This window comes from Lissotriton vulgaris, chromosome 9 (assembly GCF_964263255.1).
Source record: "Lissotriton vulgaris chromosome 9, aLisVul1.2, whole genome shotgun sequence".
NCBI lineage: Eukaryota > Metazoa > Chordata > Amphibia > Caudata > Salamandridae > Lissotriton > Lissotriton vulgaris.
The window spans coordinates 253,198,965-253,225,713 of NC_141697.1; the positions used below are offsets into that span (position 1 = coordinate 253,198,965).

Here is a 26,749-nt window from a genome sequence, read left to right on the forward strand (position 1 = left end):
AATGATAGATTCCATTGGTGTGTTGCACAGAGGATCCTGAAAGTGCCCATTCTGCATCCGGTTTCACGCCTAGAATTTCTGCATCCAGTTTTACGCCTAGAATTGCAGCTGATGCCTTAAAGGGTGAGGGTTGTATGGGAGGGATTTATGAATAAGGCATATGAGTTGGTATTCAAGCTGTAGAGATGGCTTCCTTTCGAGGGCTCAATAGGATGTCAATAGGTTGTTAGATTCTTGGCAGAAGAAGAATATTTGACAATTTACATTCTAAATTTAAAGATGGCGTATCAGTTCCATCATTTCGGGGGTAACGCTGAGCAATTGTGTGTGTTATTTGTGTGTGTGTTGGGGGCAAACGTTTTTTACTCGAGGGAGTCTCAGGAGAAAAAATGTAAAGTCAGACCGTGACTGAAGATTAGGGCCTGCAGATTTTTCCATTGTGTCTTCTATCTTCCAGCTCCTCTTTAAACCCAGATCAGGTACAACCTTCAGCTTTATCCTATTTTACATTCTCATGTATTCTCACCAGCAAAAGCATGTCCACAACAATTGAAGATTTGTGTTTTCTTTGCCGCCATAACTAAATATGTCATATATCACAATTCAATACATAAAAACATGTCTACTGGTGTTTAATTCACCGGGGGCCAGATTTACTAAGGCCATGCGTTGCCCTGGAGTCACGCAAGGCGACGGAACATAACACAAGCCCTTAACTGGGATTTACTCAGCCAGGCAAAGCATCCTTGCGTGGCTCTGTGTGGTTAAGTAAATTGTAGGTAACGCAAGACAGTGCATTGCGCTACCGTGTGTTTCCTTGTAGTACAGTGTTGTTCCATGGGTGGAATGAGGACGTTCCCACGCATCCACCCGTGGACTTTGGCGCATATCCAGATTTACAAGGAGCTCTAAACCTGGGAATGCGTCAAATTGGTACACCTCCCAGACGTAGGTATAACAAGGAGAAATATCTTTTTTCTCCTGGTTTCTTCCTTTTTCTGAGCGTGATGCATTCCGCATCACACAGAGAAAAAGAAAAATGTCTAAGATTTTTTTGTGTGCAGCAAGGTGTCCTTTCCTGCACAAAAGCAATCCTGCTTGCAACACTGGGAGCCTTGCACCATGTACATGCACATGCATATCTAAGAGTACATTTATGATTTTAAAGTTTGTACTAATAAGTTTTCACACATAGGTAGATATCACCATCACTGTCGTGGAGATCTCCCTATGGAAAAGTATTGGTAAAAGTATTAAAGTTGAGCATTCTTAAAAAAAACTATTAGAAATATTTTAATGTAAAATATAAATAAAGAATATTTTAACATATTTATTATAAAAATCAAACTAATAAAACAGAATGTTACAGCATATTAACTCAATCAATTAAATGTGTTAAAATATCTGTATTTAATGTATACATAGTTCTTAAACCATCATTTTTAAAAATCTCATCCATGATAACAATTTTATTTAATATGTTTTACATTTTGTGAAAAGTTATGTGTTTAATTTGGGTAATTTTTTTTTTATTTTTTAACAAAGTTAATTTCATTTTCTGATGATTTACTAATCATACATAGTTTTTAAACATTATTCTTTATATATATATATATATCTATATATATCTATATATATCTATATATATATATATATATATATAAAAATTAGGTTTATTATTCAATTAAAACAAGTGTTTACTAATTATATAAACATTTTTTAACATTACACTATATATATATATATACAATATATATATATATCTAAACCAAAGTTAATAAGACAGTTTTTAGCACTTTTGAAAGAATTCTCTTATGCATTAGCACTTTAAATTAGCACTGTTTACTTGTTTTTAATTAAACAGGGATAAAATAGTAGGATGGTAAAGACTGGAAATGTTTACTATAACAGATATGAATGTAGTTTACATAAGCACTAGCACTTTTTATGAAGTACTGTGATGGAAAAGAGTGGAATGTTTACAGTGAGATAAATTATCATAGTTTACATAAGCACGAGCACTTTACTTTGAAAGTACGGTTTATTGAAGGACAAGCAGATTACACATAAGAACAATCTACTTATTATATAAATATGAAGTCTCGAATATATGTATATATTTTTTAACCGTATAATTGGACTTTATCAGTCCTTATTTAATTTTAAGTGTTCTATTTTTTCATATAATTTATTCATATATCATCCACATAAAAGAATTATTTTTTGAAATGTGATATGCGTAGAGAATTATAACGGTGCATCAGTGTCTCACATATGTGTGGAGAACAATGAACATTGAGAGGGGCACTTGCCTGTAGACACTGAATAGATTGTTTTCAATTGTAATTCTCCCTTTTTTTATCTAAAAAAAGCACTAGCACTTTAATTAAAGAGTAATATTGTGTATTGGAAATTGTATAAAATTATAAATATATTGTTTCCGCAATATACACAAGCTAGCACCTATGCAATTAAAAGGAAAGCTTTGTGAATACTGAAAAGTTACACGTTAAAATATGGCCAACACCTTTCAAACAATTGTGATCTGTTTTAACCCTGTGTCCATTGTTTGTTTCCATTACCACTGCAAGTGCATTTTAAAGGGAAAAGTAATGGTGGAAAAACATTGTGAACAAGGGAGTTCGACTCCCGAAACGCGTTGATGTATTGTGTCATTCTTTGCAAATAAAATAAAAGGAATTTTAACCTTACCGAAGAGTGCTGGATGATTATCTGAGGCGCATGGGGTAATCCTATATCATATATATATATATATATCTGCCTGCCAGTGGCGCAATCCAGGAGCACCGCCACGTTTCTGGGACCCGGACAGCTGCTGGTAACTCGCCTTGCTTGGCGTCCACTGTTTCCCGGGAGGGATAGTCCGGCACCCGCCCCGCCTGCAGAGAATACGGAGCAGAGAGGCATTGCCTCGTTTGGGACTCTGTGCACCTGCACTTCTGATCCCTGCAACCTTGACTTTCTGCACGCTGGGAGTGGCGACATAAGGGGACGTGGGAGACTGGCTGCTTTAACCCCACTACAGTGGTCATCGTGTCCTGCTCTGGTGACCGCGAGGAAGACTTCTATCACCCCTCCCCACCTCACCAACCCGGATAGCCACAATCACTAGGCTTTCTGGGAGTTGTAGTCCTCCAACTGAACCGGACTCCAACAGGTGAGCCTTATTGCTAGGGGGAGGAGCGGATCACGCCAGTACTTCAACGGAGGCAGCAGGATGAACACACAACGGATGAAGGCTCCCAGTGTTGGGTACTGAGGAAGCCACGACGGCGAAATGCATTTACCGCCACTGGGACTACCTGACAGTTAATAAAGCCCGTTTTCCATGTCCCCCCTTGGGCTCCTGCTTCATTCTTTTTGGAGGAAGTTTCGTTGTTATTTATTGTGCCTGCCAGTGGCGCAATCCAGGAGCACCGCCACGTTTCTGGGACCCGGACAGCTGCTGGTAACTCGCCTTGCTTGGCGTCCACTGTTTCCCGGGAGGGATAGTCCGGCACCCGCCCCGCCTGCAGAGAATACGGAGCAGAGAGGCATTGCCTCGTTTGGGACTCTGTGCACCTGCACTTCTGATCCCTGCAACCTTGACTTTCTGCACGCTGGGAGTGGCGACATAAGGGGACGTGGGAGACTGGCTGCTTTAACCCCACTACAGTGGTCATCGTGTCCTGCTCTGGTGACCGCGAGGAAGACTTCTATCACCCCTCCCCACCTCACCAACCCGGATAGCCACAATCACTAGGCTTTCTGGGAGTTGTAGTCCTCCAACTGAACCGGACTCCAACAGGTGAGCCTTATTGCTAGGGGAGGAGCGGATCACGCCAGTACTTCAACGGAGGCAGCAGGATGAACACACAACGGATGAAGGCTCCCAGTGTTGGGTACTGAGGAAGCCACGACGGCGAAATGCATTTACCGCCACTGGGACTACCTGACAGTTAATAAAGCCCGTTTTCCATGTCCCCCTTGGGCTCCTGCTTCATTCTTTTTGGAGGAAGTTTCGTTGATATATATATATTGCCTCTCTGATTTTCAAAGGGTTTTGAAGCACCTCTGAGTGTTCATTTGTGGTACTTGATTTACTGCAGGGCCGGGCTGGAGTAAATTTGCTACTGTTTTGCAACGTTTACGGCTGTACAACTTTAGAAGTGTTGTTTGTGAATTGCAAAGTGTTTACTCTTTTGTGAGTGGTGTTTGACGTGACCTGTCTCTCTCTAAACCTCTCCTTACTCTCACCAAACCCTTTACATTTTGTAGTAGACGTTCCCCACTGTCCCACCACTCCCTGTGGCTCCTCCCATATTTACTACAAGTAGTAAACTTACATGTATAGAGATATCCCCACAGAAATCATAGGAGAGATGGAGATTTACGCCAGTAGGTTTGTGAATTGCATTTTGTAGTAAATAGTGATACTACTTTATGCTCCGCAAAATGCAGTTTGTGAATTGGACTCGCAATTTTTAAGTAGACGGTACACCCATGTGTCCTCGACAGTGAACTTGAGTATTTCATAAACTCCAAAGCTCTCTCAGCTCTGTTTATCTGTCTTTTCCTGGATGAGAGCCAAATGCCCTAAATATAGCCTCGGCAGAGGCCTGGTACAGCACTTTCCATTAGGATGACAGCAGGTTCCAAGGACGGCCAGAGCCATCATGGAAAAACCAGGGTGTAGAGAACGTGCACAAGATGCAGAAATGGAATATCAAGACAGTGAATGAAGTAAACAAGGGATTGAAATGGAATGATGAGTCTGTGGTGGGAAGACCTAGAGGGAGAAAGAATAACGAAAAACTAGTCTGTGTAGGAAAAGACATGGTGGAATGCAGTAAAATGCGAAAGTGGTGGAAAGACTCACCCGCAGGATAAAAAGAGAACAAATGGGGGTTTGGGAGAAGGCTACGGTGAGTGAATAGGAGAAATTGAGACTGGTGGAAATATAAAAAGAAGTTCATATAGGAAAAACAGGCTTTGTAGGAAGGGCACAGGGAGGAATAGTCAATGTGTAGATGTTGGATATGTTGGAAAATATGGAACAATTAGGCAGTGTTGGAAAGGCTTACACAGTGAATAAGAAAAAGTGAAAATGCAGAGGTACGACACAGGGTGGAGTATGAAAAAAGGAGGTTGTAGCAGGAGTACACAATGGGTGGAAATTGAACAACCATAGGCAAAAACAATAATCTTGACTTTAACGTGCATAAGCATGTAAACACAGGCTTTCACAGATGCTGTTAACGTGTTACACACACAGATGTTGTTTATTACATGAAAGACAACCTTATTGGCCATGTCAATGGTGGTGAAAAAGTGCAGTGGACGCTCCAACGTCAAAATTGTATTTTGCCCAGTGTGCTAAAAATCCATGCACTAGTCCTGAGTGTATCCATTGTACATCCATATACTTCTTAAAGAGTTTGTCTAAATGAAGAGTTGCGGTTAGAACACAGTTTTGTATGATAAAAAGTGGCTTCTCCTGCCCCCTTAACGAACTAAGTATAACACACAACTTTCTTTTAACCAAAACCCCAGTGGTCTTGGTAAAGGAGCTGTTAGTGCTTAGTAGGCATCAGGCACTGTAAGAGTTTTACATAGTGCTACTAGACTTCAGCTGGCTGTGAATGTCTGTGGAGCTCCCAGGGATGGCCTAGTTCAAAGGAAAAGATGGGGAACTGCAGTGCTGTGCTGCTAGTTCCTCAGGAGTGTTGACTGTGGTGTCCAGGAGTAGACTTGCAGTAACTCGGTGTTAAGCACTATCCTTACCCAGGTCTGGTGGCTTAGTAGACTAATGTGTCTACTGTAGGGGCCTGTGTTCGACCTCATGGTCACAGGTTCAAATCCCGGCAGGTTCACTCAGCCTTTCATCCTTCTGAGGTCGATAAAATGAATACCATTGAGTTGGGTAACAAAACGGGAAACAACCTTTACAACGCAGTCATTACATCGCACTACCTTTACAACGCAGTCATTACATCGCACTACCTTTACATAGCAGTCATTACATTGCAACATCCTTTACATCGCATGTCATTACAACGCAGCCATTACATTGCATGTCACTACAACGCTTGTCATTACAATGCATGTCACTACAACGCAGGCGTAAGTCATTACAATGCATACCATTACAATGCATAGTACACTTACATTATCTGACACTGACCCTACTGTTGTACTCACTGGAGTTAGAATAGTAATTATTACCCCTATACTATCCAGCACTTACCTTAAAGGCAATGTAATGGTATGCATTGTAATGGTATGCGTTGTAAAGGTATAATGCGGTGTAATGGAATGCGTTGTGAAGGTAGTTTCTGAAAATGTGATGTAATGGCATGCTATGTAAAATAATGCGTTGTAAAGTATGTTGCGATGTAAAAACTTTGTTGTAAAGGCATGTATTGTAAATGTATGCGTTGTAACCTCATACATTCTAACAAAACATCTGTTATTCAGTGCCAAGATGCCCACGGGTGAACATGCACTTTACAAATACATGTTGTGTTCCCGAGGCTAGTGATACCAGTGTCAGCAGCAGTACCGTGTGCATGAACGTCCTGTTCTCTCCGCCTCTTCATAAGTACAGAAGAAAGAGAGCGCTGGAAAGCCTGCTTACGTTGTAAAAGAACACATACAACGTCTGATTAAATAACATGGTCTGATATTTACACGGATGCCTGACATATAACATCTTTACTCCTATCCAGCAACAGGACACTCGTAATAACATCTATTTTTTGCTACTGCTCATGCTGTCGACAGTAAACAAAAATGTTTTATACTATGTTTCTGGCACCCGGAACAGAAAGCTACCCTCATTTTCTCCAGCTTATCCATCTGCTACCTCCATGGCTCTGGGTAATAACGTGCACCTTTGAAACGGAGCTTTTCAAGAGGCCTTTCCATATGTTCAAATCAGAAAGCATATTTCACTCTTTATAGTTTTTAAACGGTTCTCAAAGAGATTTTTCGTATTATGCACACGTTTAGTCAGCTTTAGTACATCTCACACATTTGCATTTCCGAACACTGAGGCGAGGCAAGTTGCTGCGTTCCAGTCATCCACATCAAATAAAGGCATTGTAGGAATTTAAAAGAAAGCCCCTTTCTTACAAGGAGTGCCATGTTAGAGAGTGTAATCATGCATGCAGATTAGTCTAGCCCTGGGCTACTCCTTAAAGACCTTTTCTAAGTTGTGAACATAAGGCCATTCGACATCTGTGCTATCAAACCAGACCTACTAGCGAGGCTATGAGTGAGTATGAAAAAGTGGACTGTAGCAGCAGGGCATGGTGAATGTTGAAAAGTTAGGCTATAGAAGGAGGACACACTAAGAATATGGAAAAGTGAGAGTGTAGAGACAGAGAAAGGTGGGATAATATAGAAAAGTGGAACTATAATGCAGGCACGACGTGAAAACAGAAAAGTGAGACTACACGAGCACGGCTACACTATGCAATGGTATTAGTAATTATGGGATCAATTCTAGTTGTAATGTTGACAACAATGTTTTGAGGCACAACACTACTTTAGGGCCTTGCCTTGGCACACCACCCACAGAAAATTCATATGTGCCTGGTCTAAACCTAACATATCATGGTTTGCTTATTTCTAAATCATAGTGTTCTGTTTTGGGCGTCTTTCCATGCATTCCATCAGTACTTAACCACAGTGAGTTGTCTGCATGTTTACCAAATCAGAGGGTGGCCCTCCAAGATGGTCACCATATGCATTTCAATAATTCATTTAAGTATTGTGGACAATCTACATAAAATAGATTCTGCTCATCACAAGAGATATACCAATAAGTGTTCCATTCAAAGAAGTCTTCTTTCCATAGGCACATATCCCAGTCCCATGACCCACATGTTTGCAGTACAGCAACCCGCATGTGCTTGCACCATTGGTTTCCATGCCCGTCTTCTAATGAATGAAAGGGCATTTGTATAGCGCACTGTAATTACTAAACCGGGACCAATGGAGATTTAAGCTAGATTAAAAAGCCAGGTCTTTAGTTTCTTTCTGAACACGGATGTAACTGGGATGACCCAAAGTTCCGGAGCCAGTTTATTCCAGGCAGATGGCCCTAGAAAATAGAAGGATCTGCCTCCCGCACTAGATCATTAGATCCTAGGAATTTTAGCCATAAAAGCATTGGCAGATCGAAAACATTTGGAAGGAGCATAGCAACTAATTTTTACCCTAAGATATCTGTCTCCAGTCTAGTTAAAGGCCCTGTGATCCGAAACAAGGGTCTTGATGCAGAAGTCTTTTTTTATGGGAAGTCAGTGCAAATCCCGCAAATGAGCAGGCAGAGTACCTCAAGGGCAGTCCCAATGTTGGTGCACAGTTATTTCCCTAAAAATCCAGAGAGAAAGGGCCCTTTTTAAAATGGCTGGGATGTTCTCGCTGCTATAGGTGTCAGCAGGCAGTGTCTTGGCTCTGCTTCCAAAATGATCCCTCCTGGGCAAGTCTTGTATGACTCTAGGGATGCATGGGGCCAGACCACTTCAAATGGGGAGAGGATGTAGCCTTACGGCTAGAGCGGTCGACCTCGAAGCTGGGGAACTGGGTTCAAGTCTCAGCAACGACGCTCAACATCCTTTGATTCTGAGCAAATCACTGAATCTCCCTATGCCTAACAAAAATGAATATGTCTGTGTAACAAAAGTGGTGCTCATGTAAAGCGCTCTGATACCTGATATCTTAGGGTCTAGTTCGCACTGTATAAAACTTTGTGCATGCGCCTTAGCACCACTAGACTGGAATTATTGGAGCGTTTCTTCACGAAATAGACCTATCAACAGGAAGTACCTGGTGGATTCATCACAAAAAAACGCTACATTCTATTTCGTATTCTTCTGTTGTATGGTGAAGCATCCTGTGGTGTCCTGTTTACAGGTTACCGCATGATGTGATGTAGTGTCAGGGTCCCAAGGGTTCCCTGGAGAGTCTTTGAATCAGAAGGATCAGGGCTGATCATCTAAGTAAACCTTCTCCTGATTGGGTCATTCATGTGCCTATCTACCTTGCAATAAACCCTCTCATAACATAACTTAGCACTTTTGTATTTTTACACGCTATTTAGCATCTCAACAATGGCGACGAGTTTGGGATTATGAATAGTCCGTCATAGCGACGTATCTGTATTGTGTGTTCTACCATTTACTCATGCTCGTCTGGCCAATGTGTGTGGTTTTGTCGTGGTTATAATAGCAGCATGTTTTGTGCAGTGTACTGCTTGTCAGGTTACCCAATGATTTATTGGAATGTCATGGTTATGAGGGTTCCTTGAAGGGCTGTTAAGCCAGAAGAACAGGGCTGACCATCTACATATGCTTCTGGTGGGGTCATGTATGTATCTATTTAGCTTACAATACACCCTCTTCTAACCTACTAATGTTGTCTGCATATGTCTAAGTGTCACGTTCATCACAATACATCCTTTTGGAGCACTGCAGTACATTCATCCATTTTATGAAAATGGCCTTAGACATTTTCCTATAGACAGGGTGGCTGGCATGGCTCGTGGGCGGGCACGGGCGCGAGGGCGGTCAGTGGGGATGGGGTGCAGGGGTGTCACTTGGGGGTGTCGCACACAGGGATGGGGAGGATAAAAGAAAAAACGTACTTTGAGGCCGCGTCTTCTCTGCTTCTGCTCTCTGGCCTCCGACAGAAACAGGAAGCAGGCGGCCAGGCTCCCTCCCCATAGCCAATCACAATGCTGCAATGCAGCTTTGTGATTGTTCTGAGCGCTGTGACACGGCTCTCAGCCAGAGGCTGGTGGGGTGGGCATATTCTCCATGCAGGCTCTATTGCCACCTGCATGAAGAACAGGGCAGTGTGCACGACTGGTTTGGGCGGCCATAAGGGTTGACCAAACAGTCACAGTCACTGCGCACTTAGGAGTGGGCAAACCACTCCCCCCCTGTACCCAAAGCAGAGCAGCACCGACCACCCGCAACACAGACCGACACGAACCATAAAATGATAACTGAGTTATTATGATTTTATATTTCTAAAATTGGCACTGCCGTCGCTGCCTATGGAAGGTGAATATTTGGTTAATCCAGCAAATGCACGTATTGCTGGGGTTGGAAGTGATACTGCTGGAGGTTCGGCATCACTCCCTGACAGCAAGACTCAATGCCACCAGGGCTGGTGCTTTCTGCTGCTGTAGGCGCTCTACTTCCCCCGCTCCTATGCCATGTTATTGCCAGTGTTAACCCTCCTACTGCTATCTGCCCAGCCCCCTTGTTGTTCCAGTGTCCTCTGTGAAGTGTGGAGTCTCTGCCTCAACATTGTGGTGGGGCAGGTTGCTGGGAGATGCATCTTCGTGGTACACCTGCTGCCGCAGTTGCCTCGCGCCCCTTGAGGGCTGCCTTTGATAAATGACCGGGTGACTCTGGAGCCGCCTGCACATCTGCTCATGTGTGTTGGTAAATTAAGAGGCCATCTTGAAATTGATGCACGCAAGATGCAGTATTTCATTAACAGCAAAGCACGTGACTCAGATTGTTATGAGAAGATAAATTTCAGGATAAGGACATTGCCAAGGTCTTTGGTTGCCGAGTTGAGCTATTTTTAGAAAGAAGTAATATGTAGATTCGATTTGGCAAATCATTTAAAAGAAATGTTAGTAAAGCGAACCCTAAAGGGTTGTAATACAATTATTACTCAATGTTATGAGGAGTCGATCTACTGTTTTGTATTGAGGGAAAGTAGGTCGTACTAGTGGATAGAGATGAGGCCCAAGCAGACATGGTAATGATGCGCAGAACTACCACATGGCCCGCAAAGTGAGAGCACTGGAGTTAATTGATGCTGGGCTCCGTGGTGCAGGGAAGGCATGGCTTTGCAGTTCGGGCTGGACTGTTCCCATGAGGCACAGGGTCAGACTGATTTGCATATGGCCATGTCTGAACTGAGGTGGCAGAGTGGGCTAAAGAACGGTGATGGATTAAACCCAGATCTGTTGACTGGGTGTGAGTGTTTGATTGGTTCAGATGCTCCGTCCATCACCACCCCCTTTTGTACGGGCTCCGTGGTGTAGCTCTCCCTGGGGTGATGAAGCACAGGCATGAACCTCCCCTTTCTTTCGCTGCAGGAGGCCGCCTGGCAGGAATCTCCAGCCGTGAACTTCTTGTACTGCATCTAGACCCTGTGCTAATCAGGCCTTTGGTCACTCACTACACGTCAGAAACTGCCAAAGCCCTTGCTGACTTGCAATAGCTCCAGGATCAAAACAGGCAGCAGCAGCCGCCATCCACAGAGTCCCAGTAGCTAGAGTCAAGTTCTGCAGGATTTAGCTGAAGGTGCGTAATGTGGAGAGCTTGGATTAATAGTCACCTGCCCCTCATGCACACAATGTATGCCTCAACCATGCAGAGTCACATTTCCCGTGCCCCCTTCTATTGCTCTCCATTCATCTGATTTCAGAGGATTGCTTCCTTGGTCCTCTTGATGGATTAACACTTAGTAGACTTTTGGCGTCAGACATCAGAGCACAACTACGACCACAGAGCGAGGCAGAAAGGGTAGACAAGATGTTAATAAACCACAGAGGATTTTCAGACATGGTTTGATTGGAAGGGCCAGCATGCAATTGTTGGGTCCTTTCATCGGTATGTATTATTATCTGAAATAAAAACCCAGGTGAAAATTACAAGTGTGGGGAGTGTAGGAAGATGCAAAGGAACCGCTGGAGACCCAACAGGGAGAGTGGAAACATCATCGACTTTTGGGGACGAGAGGGGGTATGCAGAGGTGCACATAAGTGCCCTGCTGTCTACCCCTGGTGTCTATTGATGAGATATGTAGGGTGATGGTGGGGAGGCGGGACCATTAAGGGCAGCATCTCTCTCGTCTTGTTGTCTATGATAGCTATGTGGGGGCACTTAGCAGGTATATTAAGGGTCTCTGGGCTATGTAACAACGTTTGTGTGCTGCATGCGGGTCTGTGGAAAGTTTCACGGGGGTCTATTGGTAGCTTTGTGACACCCTTGTTGTATAGGTACGTATTCTTGCTGAATAGAAGAGGCACTGCTAAAATAGCTAAATACAATAAAAATAAAAAAGATCTCAAATTTGTGTTCACCTCCAGATTGTAAAATTATATAATACTGTGTATTTTCTTTTGTCGCACACAGTACGTCTTCGATTACCACGATGGAGATGTGTTCGGATGTGTTGCAGACATCGGCTGGATCACTGGGCACAGCTACATAGTCTATGGTCCTCTCTGCAATGGTGCCACCTCAGTGCTTTTTGAAAGCATCCCAGTGTACCCCAACCCCGGTAAGGCATAGCTTAAACTGGACAGCTACCACTCATCTGTGCACCACTCAAATGTGGGAGGCCAGGCATCCCACATTTGCAGCACAGTCCCTGTTTTTCACCCTGTGTCCTGGGAGCTTCCAGTAAATATAATGTATGTACCAGTTTTCAGAGAGGATCGACTAATTCAGTGGGTGGCAATTGTTTTATGTACTACAGTGCTGGATTAATTGGCAACCTTTATCACAAAGCACTTTAATTAACAGAGGAAACTGTGCCACAAGTGTCTGTGTTTTCTTTTTTGGGGAGCACTGTCATTTAAGACAATCTATGCTCCTCTGTCGAGTGAAATTGTAGTCCTACTTCTCTTTAGAATGCCCCATATCTGGTCACCCTAACATTAAGGCATGAGTAAGCCATTACATCTAGCGTATACAGAAAAAGAACTGCTTTATCTTACCACAATTAACACAACTTCTTGGATATAATGGTAACCAAGAGGCCATCTCTAAGCAAAATAAATACCCTTACACACGTTGAAGACTTTTCCCCTCCCAACGTGACATAAGTTCTAATCCTGCTAAGGCAGCTGGCAAAATATAGCAATTTCCATTGATACCGGGCGATTTTTTTGCTTTCACTGGGGTTAAAACTTCAATATCACTAGAACCCAACTATACCTGGCTTATGAGCCCTAGCTAATGCAAAACCGGCCGTGGGCTACTGGTATTACAAATTCAAGGAGGACCTGGACTGGCAGTCCGGACTGGACTGTTCCCATTGGAGCAAGGTTGAGACTGATTTGCATATGGCTGGATCCAAACTGAGGTGGTCTGGTGTGCAAATTAATGATGGACTGGGATGCAGCCTGAGTAATTGCCAGTGGCTGAGATTAATTCAAGCATTCCCTCATTTTTTGTACACTTTAGTGTGCCGCCATAAGTGGGACGTGTGTGCCCAGACGTGGCTCCCGTGCACACTGTGTCTCTGGAACCAAGCAATACCTGCCTGATAAGCCCTATAATGCAAAACTAGTACTGGGTCGCTTGTGTTCCAGTTCAGGGAGAATCTGGTCTGGCAGTTCGGGCTGGACTGTTCCCATTAGAGCAGGGTCAACACTGATTTGCATGTCACTAGGTCCATACTGAGATGGCATGGTGTGCAAAATAATGATGAACAGGGATGCTGCCCCATGTAATTACCAGTGGCAGAGAGCATATCCTCCATCTCTTTTTTGTATACTTTGATGCAGGACAAGTCAACTTCAACTTTGCAGCAGAATGTGCTTTCACCCACTGTCATTGGCTTTAGTCTTCCACTGTGAATTCTTGGTATTGCACTGAGAGTCTTAATATCCCATGTAAGAAATTAACAGGTTCCCTGTAGGTATCCGTCAAGGTGAACAACAAATCCTATTAGGCAATATATCACGTAACCTTTTATCTGCAAAGCTACTAATTCTATTGACATTTCAGTTAAGCCTTCCCCAGCTGTAATCTATTAGAAACAATTAGTTACTGTGACACATGTTTGCAGTTTGGCCTAGCAGTGACTTATTCAGTTTCATCTTCAGGGAGATACTGGGAAACCGTGGAGCGTTTAGGAATTAACCAGTTCTATGGAGCGCCAACAGCCATCCGCCGGCTGCTGAAGTACGGAGATGAATGGGTGAAGAAATACGACAGATCATCCATCAAAACCCTCGGCTCAGGTACGTTACATAGAGATCAAACCAGTGCCGTCACTAGGGCTGGTGTCACCCGGTGCGGGTAACTCATGGTGTCACCCCCTCACAATTTACCGGATGACCATTTCACCCTCTGCCTGCACCATGTCCCCTCTGCTTGCACCATCTCCCCTCCGCCTGCACCATCTCACCCCCTGCCTGCACCATCTCACCCCCTGCCTGCACCATCTCTCCCTTAGCCTACACCATCTCTCCCTTAGCCTGCACCATCTCTCCCTTAGCCTGCACCATCTCTCCCTGCACCATCTCTCCCTCTGCCTGCACCATCTCCCCTCTGCCTGCACCATCTCTCCCTTTGTCCGCACCATCTCCCCTCCGCCTGCACCATCTCTCCCTCTGCCTGCACCATCTCCCCTCCACCTGTACCATCTCTCCCTCTGCCTGCACCATCTCTCCCTCTCCCTCCGCCTGCGCCATCTCTCCCTCCACCTGCGCCATCTCTCCCTCCGCCTGCGCCATCTCTCCCTCCGCCTGCGCCATCTCTCCCTCCGCCTGCGCCATCTCTCCCTCCGCCTGTGCCATCTCTCCCTCTGCCTGCGCCATCTCTCCCTCTGCCTGCGCCATCTCTCCCTCTGCCTGCACCATCTCCCCCTTGCCTGCACCATCTCCCCCTTGCCTGCACCATCTCCCCCTTGCCTGCACCATCTCCCCTCTGCCTGCAACATCTCCCTCTCTGCCTGCACAATCTCACCCTCTGCCTGCACCATCTCTCCCTCCGCCTGCACCCCCCCTCCCCCGCCTGCATCCCCCTCCCCCGCCTGCACCCACCCTCCCCCGCCTACACCCCCCTCCCCGTGTGTTGCTCTTTTAACCCTTTCCTCGTCGCCTTCTCCACCCCCCGTGGTTTCCCCCTCACAGTTCTCGGCTCTTCTGAAATAAACTCATGAAATGTGCTTTGCATTCGTGCGTGCGACACTGAGAGGATACGTTTAAATAGACACAGAGACACACTCGCCCTCACCTTCGAGCAGAGCTGTGTTACACATCGTAACCAGATGGTGTCACCCCATGTGAGGGTGTCACCCGGTGCGGTCCGCACCCCCCTAGTGACGCCACTGGATCAAACTTACCATTTGAGGTGCATTCTGGGGCTGTCATCCTTCAAACCTCTTAGCGTGGGTGTGCCATAAAGAGATCAGCAATTGATCACCTGATTATAGGTGCTTCATGAGGAAGTCCTCCATCAAAACCCTTGCACGAGTACATTATGGGAAAATCAGTTATTAATCTCATTGTTTCAGACACATTATGGGAAGATCCTCACATCAAACCCTCAGGTATGGAATTGAGAGGTCAGATATCAAACACATAGTTTCAGGTGCATTGGGGGAAGTCATCCATCAAAATAATTCCTCGATTACATGATGGAAAAAAGCAGCCTTTAAATCGCTGTTTTAGATGCATTATGGGAAATTCACTCCTCAACGTCCATGACGTAAGTGGGTTATAGAAAGGTCAAACTACTGTAGTTGTAGGACAATCGCACTCCTAAATGTACATGAAGGTTAGAAAAGTTCTGTGCAGTTAAGTTGGTGCTATTCGGTAATCCTTTCGGGACTGAAGGACCAAGTTACAATGCTGAGTTGCGCTATCCCAGACGTGGGTAGCGACACCGGATGCACACAAAAAGAAAAATTTCATGCGCGGTTGTTATGCGTTTAAAGTTGGTTTATTACGAATAAAGTTTTTTTCAAATCTGGATGTTGGATTCACACCATAAAGTTCATGAAAAACATCAATCTTCGTTTCTTATTAATTCATTCAAAATTTCCGCACGATTTCCCAATGCATTTCGGGCTCAGTGCCCTTCATCAGGGTATTTAACAGTACGATCTCAATGCGAAGCACTGGAAACAAAGTAACCCTCCATGTGCGTCCCGCCGCGCAACCCAGCATTATAGAAGGTCAGCCATCAAGAACCGTGCTTTGGATGCATTATGGGAAGACAATTCATCAAACCCCATGAAACCCTTGTTTGACCCTTCAAAAACCCCTACCCTAGTAAATGATAGTATGTTCACCTAACCAAACCATTGTTTAAGACGTGATATGGGAAGGTGAGTCACTGAATCGCTGGGTACGTGTATTTTCTAGACAGCTTATCGCAAAAAGTTGGTAGACAATGACCATTCTAGGTAGCATCGGATACGACAATTGACAAACTGTGTTTATGTACACTCGATAGTCCGCAACCTAAAGCATTGTTCAGGTTCACTTCAGATAGGTTCACATCCTAACTCTTGGGTCATGTAGCATTTCATTCTGTTCTCAGTTGGCTACAATAGACCAAGTTCTTCATTAAAAAACAATCTTCCAACTTCCCCTTGCAGTTGGCGAACCCATCAACACAGAGGCCTGGGAGTGGTATTTTCGAGTGGTCGGAGAGAGCCGCTGCCCCATCGTGGATACTTGGTGGCAAACAGGTAAGAATCTGGACGAATTTTGAAAAGCGAGCAGATGGGGGCATAGCTTGGTCTGTATAACTGGAGCAGTGTGGGCTTCAGATTTCTCAACAAGCATGATGGCATATCTTGTTAACATACATGATGTGAGAAACAGGACATGAGGGTGGTTTGGGCGGTTGTTTAAAGGGCAGTGGAAATGGAGAGCAGTGAGGATTGTTAGTGGTACATAAAACAAAATAATTTGTAAAATAACAAACTTTAAAGAACTTCCAAAGAGAGAGGACAGAGAGTGTGTGTGTGTTTTAGTCTGTGTGCATGCAAAAATCGTAGGTGAAATTAGCCAGACACCTCACCATACCCGACGGAAAGCACCTGTTCCCAACTATTTACTACAGAAAACATTTATTGGGCGGGTGTAACACCCCAAACACCCACCGTGAAGCTACACTTCTGGGAGCAGAAGCAAGTGTAGGAGATGGTAAGGGACAAGAGGCATGCTTGTGGACATGGTGAGAAGGCACATCTCTGTGGGCAGAGTATCAGTCAGGATATGACTGACTCATTGGTTCTGATCCAACACCCTACCCTCTCCTTTTAAGTTGCCTGAGTGCCAGATTACCACACCACGAGACACATAAGCTTAACTGTAAAATACATTTTCTGCTGGAAAAAATTACAAAGTAAACAACATAAACAAATACCCATAGGGAAGACACTGTTATAAATACTGAGCCCAAAGACCATTGGAGATCAACCGTTTTCTGGAATATTAGCAAACGATTACAATTCCAGCCGAATTGGCTTTTGTTTTGTGAGCAGTGTTCTCAAGTTTCAGTTCGGCACGCACAACAGAGCCCACATGGACATCAGCCATGCTAGAAAGACAAACTGTAACGCACACACTCACACTTTACAGGCAGCACCAGTGTTCGCGTCACTCCAATAGAGAGAACGGGTACCACATTGGTATCACAGATATCACATTGGCATAGGTAGTACCCCTTTCCCCATGACACAAACTGGAATAGAGCAGGCAACTGCAGTGCACCCCATCTGCCACTCACACACACACAGAACAGGTACCATACTGCCTGCGACAGTGCAAGCTGTGGACACACATACTTAAGCCAGTGGTTGAAGTAGGGGGGGAGTAGGGGAACTGTGGGCAGAGAATCGGAGGGCGGGAATAACCCGTGGATTGGGTCAGTGGACAGAGTCAGAGGTGTGGCAGAAAGAGCAAAATATTCCAATTTTTAGTATTTGTTTCCAATTTCACTAACCGGTTACTGGTTATTACATTATTTAATTTAACCAATGGATACACATGTTTATTTATGGTTTAAATGAGTTATTGATATTAAAATACTTTAAGTGGGATACGTTTCCAATCACAGACTATCCCAAATATCTTTAAAAGTGGAATCAGAAGACATTGTCTCCCAGCCATGGAGTTTGTCATCTGCACTTCTCCCTTTTTCCACAAGAGCAGTTCAAACATGAATGGCAAATATCCTAGTTTGCAAATGTTTTCCACATAATTATGGCTCTGCCATATTTGCCACATAATACATCATCTGCTGCATTACCTGAAGATTTCAACGAAAAAATTGTTTATAGTTCAAACAGATCAAAAGTTACCAAAAAATGTGACTTTTGCTGCTGTGAAGTGGAGGGCCCTTTGCAGAGGTTAACTGGTCACCTTTCTCACTGCTGCAGTTGTATGTTCCACTGGTACTAATAAGGAAAAATGTTTGCAGAGACTGTTAGCATATGTAAAAATTTCAAAATAAAAAGTATACAGTAATTTACAGCACCACTAATACCAGTGTAGGGTGTTAGAGCACTTTACATCACACATATTACACAGAGACAATCAATCATACTTGTGTAAATCACTGTATAGAAAATGTTACATAAGACAAAGAACTACAAGGTGAAGGAGTCACATGACAACCATACTAGTAGGCAGCATAGTTTAATAGTGATCGGTCTGGAGAAACACAAACTCAGAATTTAAAATGTAATACCATGATTGGGGGTTCTCTTTAATAATCTGAATTGATTTCTACCCAAAGGAACCCTTTTTTGCAACGTTAGGATAATCAAAGACTGGGGAACAACCCATAACGCTCTACTTTATACCTTGCAGTTTGCATGCAGCTTTTACATGACAGTTAATAGCTCACTGTTCTATTTTAGGATTTTAACTTATTAACTGCAAGTAACAATAGGGTCTCTCTGACATAAGCAGGAACCCACTGACCTATTTATATTATGTGCACTTTGTGATCTGTATGTTACATGTTCTTAGCAGCTGGCACATTAACCATCTGCGCTTCCTTTCCATGAGTCAAACTTCCACTAGACAAACCACCATCTCTCTCTACTAAGAATATTAACGACAGGAGTTATCATGATATTTTTATTATTGCCGAAAATTGTTGGAGGCCTGGAAGGAGGCAGCAAGTGCTTTTATAACCATATTATAATTGCAAACACGGCACCCGTACCTGAAGTCAGCACCCGGTGCGGTTGCACTGCCCTAGAGCCACCCTGTCCAAGGGTCCTGTGACCTCAGTGACAGAGTCACTGTCACTCTATGGTGTGCTGCTTCATAGGCCTGCCTGCAAGACTGGAGGTGAACTTCAGAATGAATTGTGGCGGACAGGCATTCAAGATAAACCCACACTTGCCACTGCTAGGGTCCACCTGCTGGTGTTAAGACACCAGGGCTTTCAAGATCTTACGGTGCCTTTTAAGGTCTAGCATGAAAATGTGCTCCCTCAGGGGGAGGGGTCTGGTGGACTGGTCCTGAAGGCTGAACCTGGTTCCCCAGTTCCAAATAAATTTAGCAGCTCTGACCATAGTGCCACATCCTCTCCCCCACTGAACACCCCACTGCCCCACTGAGAGAAAGTTGCACTGCACTGACCCGCTATAAACACTTGGATGTGACTCAATTCAAATTACGCACTAGACAAGCGCCAATATGCTGCCTACCAACATCCTAGAAAAAGCAAACACTCCTAGGGAATGCGAGATTAAGTAAAGCAGGTGAAAGGCAAGCACGAACAACATGGTTACCTTTTCCTTTTACACTCCTTATTCAGAAATTAGTGAGTGTTTTTGCTTGAAAAGGTAAGGCCATGACTACGGGACCCAGATGGGACCCGTTTCAATGCCCATTGCTTGTATCCTTACAAAACGTAAGCAGTATGGTTTGAAAAGACCACGTTTGTGGACACACGCCTCTGTACACATTTTGTTTTCCAATTCACCCACCTGTGATTCTGGGCAAATCACTTAATATCCCCATGCCTGAATGTGTAATGTAAATACGGTGCTCATGTAAAGCGCTCCAATACCTTCGGGTCGAGTTTGCGCTTTATAAATATGGAAAAAAAGCCAACAAAAAAATAGGTATTTCTGTACCTCCAAGAATAGTGCACTTTCCCACCCAGGTAAAAAAATAATGTTCAAAGAGAGACGAGAAAACAAAAGTAGCACTCCCTGGCAAACACTGTAAAGTGGCGCTAATGTGTTTTGGTGTGAATAAATCAATCTGGGCACCTTGCAATCACGTTGTCTTGCTTTAGTTAGTTATTTTTCATATTTTGAATGTTTTATGTCTCTCCTCCCCGAGGCTGCACTTAGAAATTGAAAAATGTCAGGAAAAGATTGTTTCCAGCAAAAGTGTTTTTCTTTTTTGGATCCATTTCTCAGGGAGCAAATAAACAAAAAGAGGAAAGAGAGGGTACTACCCCTTTCTTGAAATCTCGGTTTTCATTAAATGAGGAGGCGCAAGAGAGAAAGAGAGGGAAGAGTGGGAACAAAGGGGGAGTGGGGGTGGGCAGCTGCCAGCGGCAGGGGAACTGGACACTGTCCTTGTATTCTCTGGGCACCAGGTCCGGCTCCAGGAATTTTTATTTGTTTGAGCCAATGGTGGATTCGGGTGGGCCACTGTGGGCCCGATTTGACACTTATATCTAGCCAGTTCATAGCTGCAAAACATTACAGTCCATCCAAGGATGCAGCACAGCGGCAACTACTGTGCTGCATCCTTGGACGCCCCTTTGAAAACGTTCACTTTGAGAGCTCCTTTTTAGGACGCTCCTTTGAAACCATTCACGTCAATTGTTACGACGTGGGAGTAGTTCTCACTTTGAACCAGTTTGGTCTAAAATTACAATCGGCCAAGGAGGATTAATAAGTTACCGAATCGACCTCGCAGGAGTATTGAATGACTACCCGGTTTTGATTTTCGGAGCCAACTTGGAGTTTAAAGGCTATAGGGTCACCAGCTTATTGCGGTGGATTCTTGAAATTCTTACACCAGTCAGGGGACAGCGTTAATCCCTTGGTTGCCCCCATTGTCCTGATGAAGACTCGCACGGCCCAGGCATAATACTCCGTATGGCCTTAAGACGAGTCGAAACGTTGACGCTTTATATACATAACCCGGACCCGACCAATATTCTCTACATTGTTGTGCAAAATTTATGATTTATTCATGTACAATGTATGAGATGTTTCTTTTCAAATAATTTAGTGGTCAGGTTTCGCAGGATGGGTGATTGATGATCCGTTACTGTGCTAGGAACTAAGTTGAATATTTTTGTGTCACCACTTATTTGATTTCTTTTCGTTCTCTTAAATCAGACCCCTTCTTTTGCACTTCTTTGCTGCACGCTCCGTTGGGGCAACCGTTATGGACTGTAATGTTTTGCAGCTATGAACTATTGTTAACTAGTGTAACTGTGGAGCAATGAATTAAAATATTGCCCCCCTCTGATACTGTTGTTGTCTATTCCTTGCCCAGACTTTTGTTTCATATATACATGCATTTTTGGTTAGAGCTGATTAATGTGTACATGCTCCTTACTTAGTTGAGTTATTGATCACCTACTGATGAATTTAGTGTATAAATCATAGAGGTCTTGGACCATTGTTTTCTAATAGTGTGCATGGGGACAGCAGGTTTAGCCATTAGCTGGTAATAACTGTGGATGAAGTAAGGAAGCAGCATGGTGCTGCAGTGTCTGCAGTGGGAGGTAAGGAATGTGCCCACTCTTGGCACAGCCAGGGGTGTTGGGACATGAGCAGTGCCCTCTGTGCAGAGTGCGGAGAAGAGATGACTTGCAAATCTGCTTGCTTGTGTCCGTGACTTCAGTGGTTTGGATTGAGAAGGGGTGACCATGTGCATCAGGCACCCAATCCATACTTCTGGGCGATGCCATACTCTTCCTTTATGGCACCTCCACAGAGCAGGGGGAAATGGCAGTTTATTCTCACATACACCACTTAGGTTTCTGTAAGATGCACAATGGGACAATATGGTGCATAATAATAATAATAAAAATAATGACAAACTTGTAAATGTGCATATGTATAAGTATTTTAAGCTCACTTTTCTGCCTCTTCCCACAGAGACGGGGGGCATCTGCATAGCTCCAAGACCGTCAAACCGGGGCGATGAGATCCTGCCTGGCATGGCCATGAGACCCTTCTTTGGAATCAGCCCCGCGCTGCTGGATGACAAGGTATTGGTATTGATGCAGAGGCAGAGGGGTCAGAGGGACCATGGAGATAGAGGGGTTAATGAGTCCTTCTATTGCGAAGACCACCAAAGGCAAAGGAGCTCCTGTTGCCATACAGTTCTGCTACTAGGGTCACAAAGGTGTCTACATAGTACTGGGACTGTCTGGGGCAGGTGTGTCAAGGTGTCCATGCAGGGCCAACATTTCCAGGGACAGAGGGGTCATGGGATGGATTACTAGGAGCAGAGAGGTGAAGGCTTTCTCGTATAGTGGAGGAAAAATCTGAGAGCCCAAAGCTGTAACGAATGGTTGAACAATAACTGCAATATTGACAAAGCAAAAAACGATATATTACAGCAGGTAAGTATAGTTTAGTTACCACCTATATATTAAAGTCGGTCCTGTACAGGATTGGACTGGGGCAGACAAATGGCCTGGGTTCAAAAATAAAAGTGCCCCCCTAACCCCCCCCCCCCCCCGATAAGTGAATTAGGTAGCTAAAATGTGGGCCATGTTTGCAAATCAGGGCAGTTTTGAACATGTAAGGACGCGCTGCATAAGTGTTTTGCACGCTATGGAAGACTTCATGTATTTCAGCTTGTTCCAGCCGCATTTGTTTTAATATCATGAAAATCAACATTAAAAACTGGTCCAGCAGACCATAAAATAGTCCCACAAACAGTATTAAACTGGCCCACACACTGATTTGACATACCCGCCCAACGGGCACTGCCTGATTGCCCTATATGCCTATTCCACCCTGGTCCTGTAATTATACGCCAGGGTGTGAATTAGTGATATCCAACAGCTACTACTAACATCATACATCAACTGCCCAGGCATCATATTTTCTGGAAAATTTGGCAGACACTGTCATTACATACCCTCATGCTCCCAGGACTTAGCCTCATGTGCCCATGCCCAGGCAAAGGCATTGTATGCCCATGTATGGCTTCAAATGCTAAAAAACATCTCAAATACCCGGCTGCAGCCTTGAGTACCATTTATATTATTTTAGGCATACATTTTATATAGTGCAAATATGGCTCTAAAGGGCAGGCGAGATGTTTATATGTCACAAACAAACGGTGCTCTACATAACACAGTTTCATAATTATTTATATGGCTGGTACAGATAAGACCAGATTTCAGAAACAAAAGGTGCTCTAAATAAAACAGCGTCATATGTATATATCTGGGGTGGTACAGATAAGACCAGATTTCAGAAACAAAAGGTGCTCTAAATAAAACAGCGTCATATGTATATATCTGGGGTGGTACAGATAAGACCAGATTTCAGAAACAAAAGGTGCTCTAAATAAAACAGCGTCATATGTATATATCTGGGGTGGTACAGATAAGACCAGATTTCAGAAACAAAAGGTGCTCTAAATAAAACAGCGTCATATGTATATATCTGGGGTGGTACAGATAAGACCAGATTTCAGAAACAAAAGGTGCTCTAAATAAAACAGCGTCATATGTATATATCTGGGGTGGTACAGGTAAGACCAGATTTCAGAAACAAAAGGTGCTCTAAATAAAACAGCTTCATATGTATATATCTGGGGTGGTACAGATAAGACCAGATTTCAGAAACCAGGACGTGCAGCGCATTATTGGAAGTCTTCTAGACTGAACACTTCACATTTGCTTTTTATATGACATCATGCATATTTACACAATTACCTATATTTACAATATACCACCTTACGCTTTGAGGCTAAGGGGATAAAGTGATTTCTCTAGAATAATAGAAATATTGAGTGCCAAGGATGGGATAATAAACCATGAGCCTGGCTTCCAAAGTCTGTAGCTTTGGGCCTGGGCCTCTCTCCTCGAGTAAATGCCTCAAATCTTTAAGTGGCAGCATGTCAGCAGATCGTATGCATTACTCTGTCACCAGTATTTACTTAGATATGACCCTGTGTAAAAATGTAGATGGAGACGCTATTAACCCCTTCGCTGCGGCGGCAATTCCGCCGCAGCGCTGGGGGGGGGGGGGGGGCAGCGGCGCTCGCATGCTCGTGACGGAGCCGCTCCGTCACGAGCCGCGGTTGCGCTGTGCTCATGACGGAGCGGTTCCATCATGGCCCCGCCCGCTCAATAGAACGCGGGCGGCAGGGCCATGGCGGAACTGCTCCGTCATGAGCACAGCTCAGCCGATGCTCATGACGGAGCGGCTCCGTCATGAGCATGGGAGGGGTTAATAAAGGGTCTGTTTCCACTGAGTCGTTCCAAGTGACGATGACGACAAACTTTACAAACAAAGCGGGGAGGTGTATTATTATAACTTAGAACCCGAGATGGAAATCTTTGTCTAATAATAACTTATCTTCTACTATTTTCTCCACATTGGTGTAACTCAGGGCAGTCTAGGCCCTTCTCATCGGTTCTGGGGTTTCGCGTTGACTGTAGTCCCAGTGGCAAGGTGTCACTGTGTGAAGTTTGTGAGGGGATCAGTAAGCTCAAACTTGTACTCAGTGAACATTTCTTTTGGTTGTACCGAATAACCCCCGTGTGAGCCTAGTTGGAACCTTTGGGGTCTGTGCATCGTAATGGGGGGGGCCCCTAGTCACAATGATGCTCGTTTCCACAGAACTATTTGGTATTGGAAGTTCCAGTACTCCTTGATATCAAGCTTTATCTAATATGTCTGTTTATATTTATGTTAATACTAATGGCTGTATAATTACCTGCCTCATATCATTGTGAAACGTCGACTATACAAGATGTATCGCTAACCTACCTCATGTAATGTGAAGCACTCTGATTCCCAAGGGTCACGTTCGCGCTATACAAAACTCTTTAAATAAATAAATAAAATAAAATATGGTCCTCCGTGACACTGAACACCATGTCAGCAGATCGTATGCATTAGGTGTGCACCAGGAGATAAGTTTTACCCTTCTACCTCCCTCATTTCCCCTAAAAGAAAATGAGACATCCTGCCACACCCCTAGACCTCCTTCAGTCATTAAATTATAAATATTTGATATCCTGCCAGACTCCTTCGCCCCAGCCCTCTTAAACCCCCAACCCAAATATAAATAAATGGCAACAACCTCTGATCTCTGGGCCTGCATTTCCCCTCCCACTCCGAGAGCTGTGTTTATCGCTTTCAGTGAGAGCTGAGAGCTGGGGCCATGCTGACAGGCACCCTGTGAGTCTGCAGTGATTTACTTATATGCCTTGGTCCACTCCTGCTGACATATCTTGGACTGGCATGAGTGGAATGGAATGTCCTTCCCTGTATTGTTCCATGATCTCAAGAGTGAGGATTCAGAGCCCGTTAGTGGGCTGCTGGCAGGCAAACAATTGCCCTCACTTGGTCTGTTGTTCACAATAAAGAGCTTAGTTGATACAGAGTAGTAAAGAAAACTATGAAAAAATTAAGTTGATGCCCATGCACATTTGCACCAAGAGGAGGAGTCACTTTACCTGAGGACTCAAGACTTGCACGCATCTGGACCCAACACTAGATAGCAGGAGTATGCAATACATGCGTATCTACATCCACACATGACTCAAACAAATGCACTTTGGAGTCAAATCCTGAGAAACAACAAGGTGCTGAAAGTAACAGCATTCCAGGACTAGTCAGGTCTAAAAAAAGTGATAAACATTGACCCGTAGCTAAAAGGGCCATAACACCGACAACGCCAGCACATATTTCTGAGTTTATATATTGTGCGCTACATATAAAGTGGCAGATTTATTAAGAACGGTCACAACCCAGATGAAGAAGGCAAGTTGCTGTGCTGCGTTGCGTGAAAGGGAGAGAGCAGAAACGCTATATATCTAGTAAGATATATAACACTCCTGCTCTTGACCAGCACTGGCACACTGTGTTCTGCCTAGCGCCAATGCAGGCACCCTTGCACCATACGGGCAGGATTGTTTTTCCTGCACAAAACAAACCTTAGAGACATATTCTGCAGCACACATAAAAAGAGGAGATAATTAGGAGATAGAAAGATATTCCTTCTCGTTACACCTCTGTTGGGTGGGTGCACCATTTTGGCGCACTCCCAAGTTTACAAGTCTTTCTAAATATGGGTTTGCGTCAAAATATGTGGATTGGTTATGGGAACGCCCAAGCTACACTCATGTAACTCCTAACAAATGCAAAGTAATGCTGAGCAGCACTATGCACTACGTTGCGTTCCTATGTATTTTTGAAACCACGAAAATTCATGTAAAGTGACCATGCATGGTTTATTAAATTCCAAAAATTATTTTGCATCGGGGCTGCACTACATGATTTTGCATCAACTCTGATGCAAAATCATGGTAAATCTGCCTCTAAATACATTGTTTGGTGGTATGCACCACTGGCCCAAGTGTGAACGAGGCACTTCAACTCATTGAAAAGGCCACCAAAACGGTATGCCTCACCACAGAGAGAATCCATCAGCTGAAGGGGTTCTACACAATGTAGACCTCAAGGTAGTTGGCATTATACTCCTAAATAAACCAGCAGCATCCGTCAGGCAATTTGTCGGAGCATCTGTTTTAGGCACAGCATCAGTCCCTCTGTGGTTGAGCAAAGGACATAGGCCAGAGTCCTAGCAACTCAGCCTCTTTCAACAGTTGCTTGACACTTTAGTTTCTTTCCAGACCAGTGGGGGAACATAAATGTAGGCCAATGGATGCTAAAACAGGTTCGGAAAGCATATGGCATTTAATTTATACAAAAAAAGAGAAAATCCAAACCACAAATCATTAGTAATGCAACAAGATCACATCTCCACTGCTGCACA

The 26,749-nt window shown here is 44.1% G+C and overlaps 1 protein-coding gene across 1 annotated transcript in view; it reads left to right on the forward strand.

Annotated features, from left to right (window-relative positions):
- Positions 1-26,749, forward strand: part of LOC147689948 (acetyl-coenzyme A synthetase 2-like, mitochondrial) — a 230,693-nt gene that overhangs the window by 143,749 nt on the left and 60,195 nt on the right. The window contains exons 6-9 of the mRNA XM_086937480.1: positions 12,171-12,318; positions 13,871-14,008; positions 16,375-16,467; positions 21,877-21,989. Of these exons, the coding sequence (XP_086793606.1) occupies positions 12,171-12,318; positions 13,871-14,008; positions 16,375-16,467; positions 21,877-21,989 (492 nt within the window). The remainder of the gene's footprint in view (positions 1-12,170; positions 12,319-13,870; positions 14,009-16,374; positions 16,468-21,876; positions 21,990-26,749) is intronic.